Source organism: Megascapheus bottae, chromosome 4, assembly GCF_031878675.1.
Source record: "Megascapheus bottae isolate mThoBot1 chromosome 4, mThoBot2.hap1, whole genome shotgun sequence".
NCBI lineage: Eukaryota > Metazoa > Chordata > Mammalia > Rodentia > Geomyidae > Megascapheus > Megascapheus bottae.
The window spans coordinates 12553692-12566601 of NC_143512.1; the positions used below are offsets into that span (position 1 = coordinate 12553692).

General features: G+C 48.7%; 2 protein-coding genes across 2 annotated transcripts; one reads left to right on the forward strand and one right to left on the reverse strand.

Moving 5' to 3' along the window:
- The first annotated feature begins 155 nt into the window (after nt 1-155).
- Dnd1 (DND microRNA-mediated repression inhibitor 1) lies at nt 156-2622 on the forward strand. Its single transcript, XM_090331380.1, has 4 exons — nt 156-221; nt 359-476; nt 780-1241; nt 1715-2622. Exons 1-4 carry the CDS (start codon nt 198-200, stop codon nt 2170-2172), a joined length of 1062 nt encoding a protein of 353 aa, XP_090187506.1. The 5' UTR covers nt 156-197; the 3' UTR covers nt 2173-2622.
- A 75-nt stretch (nt 2623-2697) lies between these two features.
- On the reverse strand, nt 2698-11012 carry Wdr55 (WD repeat domain 55). Its single transcript, XM_090331381.1, has 7 exons — nt 10730-11012; nt 4125-4225; nt 3954-4041; nt 3666-3845; nt 3483-3582; nt 3224-3393; nt 2698-3143 (listed from the first exon to the last, which is right to left on the reverse strand). Exons 1-7 carry the CDS (start codon nt 10915-10917, stop codon nt 2828-2830), a joined length of 1143 nt encoding a protein of 380 aa, XP_090187507.1. The 5' UTR covers nt 10918-11012; the 3' UTR covers nt 2698-2827.
- Nucleotides 11013-12910: the final 1898 nt, after the last annotated feature.

A 12910-nucleotide genomic window follows, 5' to 3' on the forward strand; every position in this document is an offset into this window, starting at 1 on the left:
AGCAAGGGTTCTTTCCACCCAAGAGTGAGGGTCGGGGAGCCCAGTGCGCACGTGCGGTGGCTACCTCCACCCTCGGGGGCGGGGTCGCGCGCACAGCCAATGAGAGCTGGGGAGGGTGGGGGGGCAGGGAAACTTCCAGAGGCCTTTGAGGAAAGGGAAGTCATAGAGTTCTGTCGGGGCGTGCAGTAGGTACCGTCATGCAGTCCAAACGCGAATGTGAGGTAGGTAACTGGGGCTTGGGCTTTTCAAGCCCTTCCTGAGCAGGGAGTGCCAGATACAGCGGCCCCAGCACCTCAGGCAAGATGGGGGCCGCTCCGCCAGCCTTCCTCCCCACTCCAACCTGCTTTTTCCCTCTTAGCAATGGTGTGAGAGGGTGAATCCAGAAAACAAGGCGGCCCTGGAGGCGTGGGTCAGGGAGACGGGCATCCGCCTGGTGCAGGTGAACGGGCAGAGGAAGTATGGCGGGCCGCCTCCAGGTACGTCCCCACTAACACCTGCTGCGGTAGGGCCAGCCTCGACGGCTCCGCCGCCGGCGGGGCCTCCCTTGGGTGGGAGGGACCGGGCCTTCTACCCCCAGGCCTGAGGACGGGCTTTCGGCCCCGTTTGGAGGAGGGGAGCCAGTCTCGGTGCATCCACTGCGCGGCAGAGCCCATTTGCGCCCGTGGCCCCGGGCGCAGCACGGGCGTTCCCATTTCCTAGACGGACACCGGCCCTGCTTAGCTCTCAGCATGCAACCACCCCGCGAGTGACCGTGCCCTTCCGCAACCCCCTTTCCCCAGGCTGGGTGGGCAGCCCGCCGCCGGCCGGGTCCGAGGTGTTTATCGGACGGCTGCCGCAGGACGTGTACGAGCACCAGCTGATCCCGCTGTTCCAGCGCGTGGGCCGCCTCTACGAGTTCCGCCTCATGATGACCTTCAGCGGCCTCAATCGCGGCTTCGCCTACGCGCGCTACAGCTCGCGGCGCGGCGCCCAGGCCGCCATCGCCACGCTGCACAACCACCTTCTGAGGCCCTCCTGCCCGCTGCTCGTGTGCCGCAGCACGGAGAAGTGCGAGCTGAGCGTGGATGGGCTGCCGTCGAGTGTGACCCGCCGCGCGCTGCTGCTCGCGCTGCAGCCGCTGGGCCCGGGCCTCCAGGAAGCCCTGCTGCTGCCCAGTCCGGGATCCACGGCCACGCAAATCGCGCTGCTCAAGTTCAGCTCCCACCGCGCAGCCGCCATGGCCAAAAAGGCCCTCGTGGAAGGTAGGGTCAAGGCTGGGGGAGGGGGTTTGGTTGGAACAGCGCTTTCTAGCCGTCGCGTTTGAGTCCCCCGAAATAAATCTCTTGTCAGGCAGGTGTGAGTTCACTTTTATTTCCTGTGGTGCCACAGCAGACTTGAATTTAACACTTCTAAGGCAGCCATTGTCTCTTAGTCCTTAGCATGCCAATGAAGACTTGCCCAAGGGAATTCAGCTGAGCCTGCCTTTGTTTACTACAAAACTTGTTTTCCCTGTCTGCTGGGAGAACTAACAATAGTTACTTAACATATCTCCAGATTGTGATGGTTATCAAATTGGGGGGAGCCGGACCTCAGCCAGCAGCTCCAAGAAAATTTATAAAATGGCAGTTGTCACGTCCTGTTTACTAATAAAGACAGTGAACTTTGAAAGAAGTGAGTAGGGGTATACCTCCAGGAAATGGGGGAGGCCTAAAGGTCTTGCTCTCTTTTCATTCAGGGCAGTCACGCCTCTGTGGAGAACCAGTGACTGTGGAGTGGCTCAAGCCAGACCTGAAGCAGCGACTACGCCCCCAGCTCACCAGTCCCTCCCTGCAGCGCCTACAGCCAAATAGTAGCCAACTGGCTGTGGCTAAGAACAAGCTGGGGTCCCAAGGGCCTCGAGCTGCTCTGCAGATGCTGTGCCAACGAATGAAGCTAGGCAGCCCAGTGTTCCTCACCAAGTGTCTGGACACAGGACCTGCTGGCTGGCATCGCTTCTGGTACCAAGTGGTGATCCCTGGGCACCCGGTGCCTTTCAGTGGCCTCATCTGGGTTGTGCTGACCCCAGATGGGCAGGATGGTCATGAAGTGGCCAAGGATGCTGTTTCTACACAGCTGCTGGAAGCACTGAGTGAGTCTGAGACAGGCCTCTTGTGGTCTGGTGGGGCTGAGGCAGGCACTATAGTGCAGCAGTAATAAATACCTTTCCCCCTTCACAGGCAGCCTAAATGGGTAGGCAGAGCCCATGTCAATCCCTAGCCCAGCAGGCCTGGGCAGCCACTTCTGTTCCCAAACTGGGGAGGGACATGGGCTCTGCACAGCCCCCTTTACTAGGGCATGGCCACATACCTGGCAGCTCAGGTTTAGCTTAAATTGTGATACAGAAGGTTGGTCTCTCCCTGAGCTCTTCCATGGCCATTCCCTATGTGACATGCTTACAATGAATCTTTTATTTGTTTGTTTTTAATGTGGGGAACTAGCTGAGTCCTTGGTCTCTACTGCTTGTCATTATGGTTTTGTTTAATATGGCTTAAGTTTTTTGTTTTTTTGTTTTTTATTCTGTTACTGTTATTTGTATTTATATTAAACCCCTGGTTAGTAAACCTGTTTCTGTGCTGTCTTGTCATGGTTGAGAGTACAAAACATTGATACAGTGTGCACCTATTATAGAACAATTGCTTCCCCACTCTAGTACCCCAAACATTTAACTTCTCACAGGTTGAACATGCTCAGGGCCATGGGTTCAATCCTCAACACCAAAAAAAAATAATTCAAGTCTTCTCTGGGGATTAACACCAGGAAGCAAGACTTGCTCAGTGAAGAGCTGTCCTGAGGTTTTCTACTCATGTTCTCAGTCGCTGTCATCCTCACTCTCCTCTTCTGGAGCTCTGGAGCCTTCTTCTTCTTCTCTTAGTCCTTCAAAGAAGTCATCAGTGCTCCAGGCCTTGCTGCTCAGGGCCCGCAGAGGTCCTCCCTTTTTCTTGCGTCGACGGTAGTCATCCACCACCACAGCTCGCAACTGGGCCATGTCCCAAAATTTGAGGCGCTGGTCGTGGCCACTACTGGCCAGGAAGCGACCACAGTGAGAGAGAGCTAGCTCCTCCACAGGCTCCCCCGCATGTTGCCCCACAGTGCCCACCACTCGGTTAGGCAAGATGTTCACAGCCCTGCATGGGAGAAAGTGTTGGTTACTGACTAGTTAGACTTGGTCCTCCAGCGACTCAAAGGCTGTCTGGGCTTTTCTCACCTGATGATTCCATCGGTAGAGCCAGTGCACAGCAGACTCTCCGTCACTGGAATCATGCAGTCGATAGACTCGGCTCTCAGGGCAAAGCGGTCACTTGTGGCCCCAAAACCATTCCAGTTGAAGAGGTAGATGGTACCCTCACTAGAGCCACAGGCCACCTTCTTACCATACTGCAGGGAACAGGACAAGGCATGTCTGTGGAGCCACCTCAGACCAAGCCCTTTAGGTGTACACCCCATCCCATCATACCCAGCTGTACTTTCATGAGGGTGACAGACGTCAGATCGCCTGACTGAGGCTCTGAGAGTAGCTCAAACCGGCGTCGTTTGATATTGAAGACACCAAGGCAACCATCCCCACTGCAGAACAGAACAGCAGGCTTAGAAGTTCCCTTTGAAGAAGGGAAGGCAGGGAGGGAAGAGTAGCAAATTTGAGATTGTACCTGGCTGTCAGCAGGAGCTTTTTGGCTGGGTCCAGAACCATATCAGCAATGTACTCTTCATGCTGTCGCATGTCCATTAAAGGGCCCTCCTTCCGCTGGTCCCAGAGGCGGACACCACCTGTGTCATCCCCAGTGGCCAGAACATTCTCATCCACCAGCAGCAGACAGTTGATGGGGGCTCTGGAGACACAGATGAAGAACTTACTGGAACTCCTTTTTGTTCTAATAGGAGTCTCCTGGTCCTGACTCCTCCCCTCCATGCACATACACACAATTGGCTGTCCTCACCCATGAGCCTTGGGAATTCGTCTTTCCAGTCGGCCCTGTTCCACATCTAGAAAATGGATGGCTTTGTCCTTGGAGACAGTAACAAGTTCTGGGAGAAAACATGGCCAGGTCATGGAACTGTCCATAGCCCCTTTCCCACCACCACATTTCAGGGCCATCTCAAATGCTTACTGTGTCCATCTTCAGAGAAGACCACAGCTCGGCAAGACTTAAGGTGGTGACCAGAGGACCAGACCTCCTTGGTTTCTCCTTCTTGACAAGAGTAGGAAAAGCTAAGGGAAAGGAAAAGAAGATAAATGACTCAGACCTCAACTGGGGAGTATGGAGTGGAGAAACCAACACATGAGAACCTTCCCACTTACCAAGAAGTTCTGGCATATATTTCTATGCCCAAAGATCTTAACCATTCTGTTTTTCCATTTTCAATATGCTTCAATTATTAGCTCTTATTACACACTAATTCAAGGTATATTTACATAGGAATTATTTGTGACCTCACTCCACCCTGCCCATCTTCATTATTCTCCAAAGTCCCCAGCCTGCGAAGACAGGATTCAAACCACCTCATTTTGTAAACGTTTTGTTTTCTTTGAGTAAGTCAGTGGGGCTTAATCTCAGGACCTGGGCACTGTCCCTGAGCTTTTTCACCAGCATCTGGCTCTTTTTTTTTTTTTGCCACTCCTGGGCTTGAGCCCAGGGCCTGAGCACTGTCCTTGGGCTTTCTCAAGGTTAGAGCTCTACCACTTGAGCCTCAGCACCATTTCTGGCTTTTTTTCTATGTATGTGGTACCGAGGAATCGAACTCGGGTCTTCGTGCATGCTAGGCAAGCACTCTACCACTAGGCCAAACTCCCAGCCCAGCATCTGGCTCTTAAACCACTTTTTTTTTTTTTTGTGGGTCATGGGACTCAAACTAGACCTGAGCACTGTCCCTGCGCTCTTCAGCTCAAGGCTGCTGCCCTACCTCTGGGCCTGAGCATTGTCCCTGAGCTCTTCAGCTCAAGGCTACGGCCCTACCCTACCCTCGAATCAAGCCCCACTTCTCATTTTCTAGAGGTTAATTGGAGATGAGTCTCAGGCTGGATTTGAACCTTGATCGTCAGATCTCAGCTTCCTGAGTAGCTAGGATTACAGGTGTAAGCCACTACACTGCCCCTTCAAACCACTTTTGAGACACAAAAATACTCACTAAACCAATGACAAACTGGGAATAAGTGATGCACACAGGTAACGCCAGCCCCTCCAGAAGCTGAGGCTAGAGGAGTGCTTGAGCCCAAGAGTTAAAGACCAGCTTGAGCAGCAGTGAGACCCTATTTTTAAAAGAAAAGAGGAAGCTGGGTCCCAGTGGCTCAAAGCCTATAATCCTCCCTATTCAAAAGGCTGAGATCTGAGGATCATGGTTTGAAGTCAGCCCAGATAAGAAAAGTCCCCTTAAGACTTTTACCTCCAGTAAACCACTCAAAAACCAAAAGTGGCCCAGATCAAGTGGTAGAGCGCTAGCCTTGTGTACAAAGGGGCTCAGAGACAGTGCCCAGGTTCTGAGTTCAAGATCCACAATCAACCAAAACAAAAGAGAAAAGGAAAGGGCCAGGAGGATGGCCTGGTGGTAGAGTGCTTGCCTAGCATTGATAAAGCTTGGATTCAATTCCTTGGTACCACATACACAGAACGCTGGAAGTGATGCTGTGGCTCAAGTGGTAGAGCATTAGCTTTGGGATCACTCAAGGGCAGTGCCCAGGCCCTGAATTCAAGCCCCAGGAGTGGCAAAAAAAAAAAAAAAAAGCAATGAGAGAAAGTTGAAAGAGTAAAAACAAAAAACAATGTTGAGATTCCAGATTCACAGGAGCTAGAGAAAGCCAGAGTTAATTAAAGCACATTGCAAATAATGCCAGAGGACTGACAAAAATAGGATTGAAATGGAGGAGGAGGGGCTAAAAATGTAAAATAAATGCCTAGCCTATGGCAAGGCCTGGGGTTCAATCCCTAGCACAGAGAAATGGATGAGATGTACAAAACAGAGGTAAAACAAAGGAACCAGCCTTTAAAACTCATCCTAGCAGAGCCTGTAATCTTAGCTACTCAGGAGGCTGAGATCTGAGGATTGTGGTACAAATCCAGACCAGGCACTAAAGTGCAAGACTCTTATCTTCAGTTAACCACCAGAAAACCAGAAGTGATGCTGTAGCTCTCAAGGGGTAGGGTGGTAGTCTTGAGCTGAAGAGCTCAGAGACATTACCCAGGCCCAGAATTCAAGCCCCACAACAGACCAAAACAAAAAACAAACAAAAACCCCTCATCTTTGAAGCAAGAACCCTGGCACAGACTAGATCCTAAAATGGGCCAAATGTGTAAATGCTAGTTTAGAGGCGAATTAGGTTTGCTCATTCTTTGTCTCAGTGCCTAGCATGAAGAAACTGCTTAACGAAAAACCACAGACTGGGGCCAGGAGTTTGGCCTAGTGGCATAGTGCTTGCCTAGCACACAAAAAGACCCAGGTTTGATTCCTTGGTACCACATACATAGAAAAAGCCAGAAGTGGTGCTGTGGCTCAGTGTTAGAGCTCTAGCCTTGAGAAAGTCCAAGGAAAGTCAATCCTCAGGCCCTGAGATCAAAAAAAAAAAAAGACTAAGCCTGGCATTCATACCTATAATGCTAGCTACTCAGGAATTTTAGATCTGAGGATCTTAAATCAAAGCAAGACAGGACAGGAAAGTCCATGAGACTTTTTTTTTTTTTTTTTTTCTTTTTTTTTGCCAGTCCTAGGGCTTCAGCTCAGGGCCTGAGCACTGTCCTTAGACTTTCTCAAGGCTAGAGCTCTACTACTTGAGCCTCAGCACCACTTCCGGCTCTTTTCTATGTATAGGGTACTGAGGAACTGAACCCAGGTATTCCTGCATGCTAGGTAAGCATTCTACCACTAGGCCAAACTCCCAGCCCCATGAAACTCCTTTCTCTAATTAACCACCACAAAAACCAGACTTGCCTTGGCATTGTGACTTAAAATTGTAAAGTAATAGCTTTGAGAAAAATTGCTCAGGGACAGTGCCCAGGCCCCTAGTTCAAGCCCTGCTACTGACAGATGATAGATAGATATAGATTCTTTTTTTAAAAAAGTCACAGACCACTATGACATAAAACCAACAGCTTCATTTTAATTATGTTCTAAAATCTTATGTGCCAGTGATTGCATATAGAGATTCCCTTCTCGATTACTTGTTTGTTAAACATGACATTTGAAATATGATGTAAAAATCAGTGTCAATAAAATTTTTAAAAAAAAGGGCCGGGAGTTTGGCCTAGTGGTTAAAGTGCTTGCCTAGCATGCACGAAGACCCGGGTTCCATTCCTTGGTACCACATACATAGAAAAAAGCCGGAAGTGGTGCTGAGGCTCAAGCGGTAGAGCTCTAGCCTTGAGAAAGCCCAAGGACAGTGCTCAGGCCCTGAGCTCAAGCCCAGGACTGGCAAAAAAAAGAAAAAAGAAAAAAAATTAAAAAAAAAAAATCACAGACGAAGCTGGGATTTGGGCTTAGTGGTAGAGTGCCTGCCTAGCGTGCATGAAGCCCAGGTTTAATGTTAGTACCACATACATAAAAAAAGCTCTAAGTGGTGCTGAGGCCCAATTGGTAGAGCTCTAACCTTGAGAAAGCCCAAGGACAGTGCTCCAACCCTGAGTTCAAGCCTCAGGAAGAAAAGAAAAAAAAAGCTGACGGAGTACTTGGGAAGGAAAAAGCTCTGGAGGTCTGAGAATGTACTTATGCTTAGCAAGCATAAAGTTGATTATCTCATATTTTCTCCCCTTCCTTCCCTCTTCCCCCCCTCTCTTTCTCCCTTCCTCCCCCTCTCCTTATCTCTCATGCATGTACACATATTTAAAACAGCAACAACAACAAACTAGGGGCCAGGAGTTTGGCCTAGTGGTAGAGTGCTTGCCTAGCATGCACAAAGACCCAGGTTCAATTCCTCGGTACCACATACATAGAAAAAGCTGGAAGTGGTGCTGTGGCGCAAGTGGTAGAGCTCCAGCCTTGAGAAAGCCCAAGGGCAGTGCTCAGGTCCTGAGCTCAAGCCCTAGGACTGGCAAAAAAAAAAAAAAAAAAAAAAACACCTAGAAAATGAGTTGATGACATGTCAGATGGATCTAAAAGATTACTTGGTAGAGGAGGGACTACTAATCTGGAAGCAGACATAATCCCTTCAAAGAGAGACATAAGGAATGAGAAGGGTTCAAGAAGCAAGAGAGTGATGTGGCTGTATCTGGAAAGACGAGCTGCACTTCACATCACAAGCAGACATCTTAACTCAATCCTAAGAAAAAAGAATCTCTTCAGAATGGTCAGGGTAGGAGTTAGAAGCCCAATGGAAGGCAGTGGCTAAAGGTATAGAATGGGGATGAGAGCCAATGATATACTATAGAATATTTTTTTGATTTAGAAATTGAGCTGGTTCTAAGAAATTGAAGCAACAACTCAGGAGGCTGAGATCTGAGGATCAAGGTTCAAAGCCAGCCTGAGCACAAAAGGACCTGAGACTCTTATCTACAATTAACATCTAGAAAATGGGAAGTGGGTCTTGGCTCAAGGGTAGGGTGGTATCCTTGAGCTGAAAGCCCAGGGACAATACCCAGACCCAGGGATAGGGAGGTAGCCTTGAGCTGAAGAGCTCAGGGACAACGCCCTGGCTGTGTTCAAGCCCCATGACTCACAAGAAAAAAAAAAGTTGAAGCAACAGGAGTATGGGAAATGTCAAGGTCTAGAGTGACTCTCAAGTATCTGCACTATAAATATGGACAGTAGAAGAGACCCAAAAATCATTGTATTGCTCAAGGGCTTGTTCTTTCTGCAAAATGTTATTACCATCTTCAGAGATGAAAATATCTGTCAAAGTCTATTACAATTTGTGAGAGGTTGAGGTTTAAACTCATTAAATGCCATGACACAATTGTTCCAGTTACTGCTTCCAGTTTGCATGTCTTAGTCAAGATCGAACATATTGAACACTTACCCTGGACTGGAGACAGATAAAATAAAAAAAAATACAGACTACAGACTCTGCCTCAGAATAGTATTTTTTCCAATTCCTACCATAACCTACTGGTGAACATTTTGTTTGTAAATAATGAGAGAATAAGGGCTGGGGGCTAGCTCAATTGTCTAACAAGTACCAGGCCAAATTCAAACAACACACAGTACAACACACAGTATAACACATACACACATACACACACACACACACACACACACACAAAGAAACAAGAAATATTAGAGGACTGGGAGTTTAGTGTAGTGTTAACAGTGCTTGCCTAACATGCACGAAGACCCAAGTTTGATTCCTTGGTACCACATATATAAAAAAAGCCGGAGAGATTGCTGTGGCTCAAGTGGTAGAGCTCTAGCCTTGAGAAAGCCCAAGGACAGGGCCTAGGCCCTGAGCTCAGGCCCCAGGACTGGCAAATAAATAAATAAATATTATATTAGAGTATATCATATATAACATACGGAATAGATTATTTACTTTCAGTAATGTAAAGAAAAAGTTGAAAAACATTTCATTAGTGGAGACAAGCATTCAAATAACTAACACAAGCAAGTTTACGGTTATAAAGTTTGTATGGGAAAATTACCATGGTGTTTGGTTCATGGTGGCATCCAACAGTTACCAAATTTAATCCAAGTCACAAAGTAAGAAGAGATACTGAGGATTCATGGATGGAAGGTAAAAATGAGGTAAAGGAATTGTTCAAGCAGAAGAAAAAACAATATGCAAGGTAGATTTGGCTTTCAGATATATATAAAAAGTGATGGCTCATGCCTGATCTCCTAGCTACTCAAGAGGCTGAGATCTGAGGATTGAGATTCCAAGCCAGCCCTGGCAGAGCAAAAGAGCTCAGAACCAGTGCCCAATCTTAGTTCAAGCCCCACAACTGAGCAGAGTGGCGGAAGACCTTGTGGGCACAGAAACCATAAAGACAGGCAAAGAAAGCCCAGGTAGAAAGGGCCTTGAAAACCATATTAGGATCTAGCACAGTGGCAAACACGTGCCTAGCAAGTGCAATGTCTTGGATTCAATCCCCAGTACCAAAAAATTTTTTTAAAAAAAGGAAAAAAAAATAAAAAAGAGTTTATTTCAAATCTAAAAGCTAAAACCTTGAAATCCTAGCTATCCAGGAGGTTAAGATCTGAGGATGTAGGGTCAAAGCAAGGCCAGGCAGAAAAGTCTGTAAGACTCCTATCTACGATTAAACCACCAAAACTCTAGAAATGGAGCTATGGCTCCAGTGAGAGTGCCAGCCTTGGGTGAGAAAGTGAAGGGACTAGGCAGGGAGTTTGGCCTAGTGGTAGAGTGCTTGCCTAGCCTGTACGAAGACCCGGGTTCGATTCCTCGGTACCACATACATAGAAAAAAGCCAGAAGTGGTGCTGAGGCTCAAGTGGTAGAGCTCTAGCCTTGAGAAAATCCAAGGACAGTGCTCAGGCCCTGAGCTCAAGCCCAGGACTGGCAAAAAAAGAAAGAAAAAAAAAAGGGGGACATAACAGAGCTGCAGATGCCCACGTAGTGGGGGGCACACTCACCACACTCTGGCTACTTTATAGTTCCAATTCTTTATACAACTTTTTTATAGAACCCGTTTAAATCTGAATATCATGAAATGAACAGCACCAGAGGAAACATGCCAAATGTGTGTTTCCCTGCGGTAATTCTATCCTCTCGACCAGTCCCAGAAAAATTTCTGAGGCGCTTCAAGCCCTGGGGCCCCCCAGCCCCGCCCCTCACTCACAGGAACACGTCCCCGTCCACGTCCCCGGCCGCCAGGAGGTCTCGGCTCGGATGCAAGGCCAGCCCACTGGCGGGAGCCTCCAGGACAATGTCTTCCGGCGTGTCGCGGATCCGGACCGGGGCTTCCGTAGAGCCAGGGTCGTCCTCACTCCCGTCCTCTGAGAGCCTCCCCTCGCACGTGCGGTCCATGCTCCAGGATGGATTCCCCGCCGTCGGCGTCAGAAACAGCCTCGCCACTAGAAATGAGGTCCGCGATGGGTTTGGCGTGCCGGGGGCGGGGCCGGAAGTGCGTTCGGGTCGGAAGAGGTGGGCCAGCCGCCGCTGGAGCGAACACCGAGCCGTGGCTGGTCTGGCACCGGGCGGGGTGTGTACCTTCCCAAGTCATCTTCGGGTAAAGTTGTCCTTCCAAGTCATTTCACGTAAAGCGGACACGGCTTGTAAATTCTTTCCACCTATTCCGCCCCTTCCTGACAAGTGCATCCTCTCCCGGGCAGAGCTTGAGTTAAACTGGGCAAGCCAGAGCAGTGGCTGAAACTCGTAATCCTAGCGACTCAGGAAGCTGAGATCTGAAGATCGAGGTTCGAAGCCAGCCCGGCACAAAAGGACCTGAGACTCTTATCTCCAGCCAACCTCCAGAAAACAGAAAACAGGAAGTGAGGCTTGGCTCAAGGGTAGCGTGGTAGCCTTGAGCTGAAGAGCTCAGGGACAGCGCCCAGGCTGAGCTCAAACCCCATGACCCCGCCCCACCCCACCCCCAAAAAGTTAAACTGGGCACCAGTGGCTCCCCCCTGTAACCCTAGCTATTCGGGAGGCTGAGATCTGCGGACTGGGGTTCGAAACCAGTCCGTGAAGAAAAGTCCCTGTGAGATTCATCTCTAATTAACCACTCGAGCTGGAAGTAACGCTGTGGCTCAAGAGGTAGAACACTAGCCTAGAGCACACAGAGGCTCAGGAACAGCGCTCAGACCCCTTAGTTCAAGCCACACAGCAAGCCTTCCCCCACCCCCCCAAAAATTTAAATGTATACTGATACCAGTGATTCATGCCTGTAATCCAACCTACTCAGGAGGATGAGATCTGAGGATTGCCGTTTGAAGCCAGGCCAGGAAGGAAATTCTGTGAGACTCTATCTCCAACAGTCGGGCATGGTGGCTCAGGACTGCAATCCTAGCTACTCAGGAGGCTGAGATCTGAGAATCTCGATTCAAAGCAAGCCCAGGCACTAAGGAACATGAGACTTTTTTTTTTTTTTTTTTTTTTTTTTTTTTTTTTTTTTGCCAGTCCTGGGCTTGAGCTCAGGGCCTGAGCACTGTCCTTGGACTTTCTCAAGGCTAGAGCTCTACCACTTGAGCCTCAGCACCACTTCCGGCTTTTTCTATATATGTGGTGCCAAGGAATCGAACCCTGGTCTTCGTGCATGCTAGGCAAGCACTTTAACCACTAGGCCAAACTCCCGGCGCAGAACATGAGACTTTTATCTCCAATTAATCACTAGAAAATGGGAAGTACGGCTGAGGCACAGGAGTAAGGTGGTAGGTAGCCTTGAGCTGAATTGCTCAGGGACAGTGCCCAGGCTTAGAGTTCAAGCCACACAACCTACCAAAAAAAAAGAGACCCTAAGGAAGTTGAGAACAGAAGGCAGCCCAGGAATTCAAACCAAAGTCCTCCTTTCCTGGCCAAAAGAAACAGTGCACTACTACCTTTCCTAAGGTTTTGCTCCACCCCTTAGCAGGCCTGTGAAAAGGAAAATGGCATGACAGATGATGTTCTGGACTTATGGTTACCAAAGCTCATGATAGGAATACTCTACATAGCTGGACCAACACAGAAGCAGGTGTTGCTGTGGCTGAAAAGAACTTGTTCATATCTTCAGATCTAAACTTTTTTTGTGTACTGGGGCTTAAACTTAGGACCTGCGTACTGTCCCTTAGCTTGTTCACTCAAAATTGATGTTCTACACTGCTTGAGCCACAGCTCCACTTCTGGGATCTTTTTTTTATTATTTTTTTTTTAGCATTTTTTTTATTGTAATTAGTAAAAGGGTTACATGATATTTGCCAGATAGAAGGTGCATTAATTCACGTACATTGATACCCTTTCACATGTCTTGGTACCCATTTCCCTCCTCCCCCACACCCCCCACTTCTGGGATCTTTTGGGGTTTGTTTTGTTTTGTTTTTAC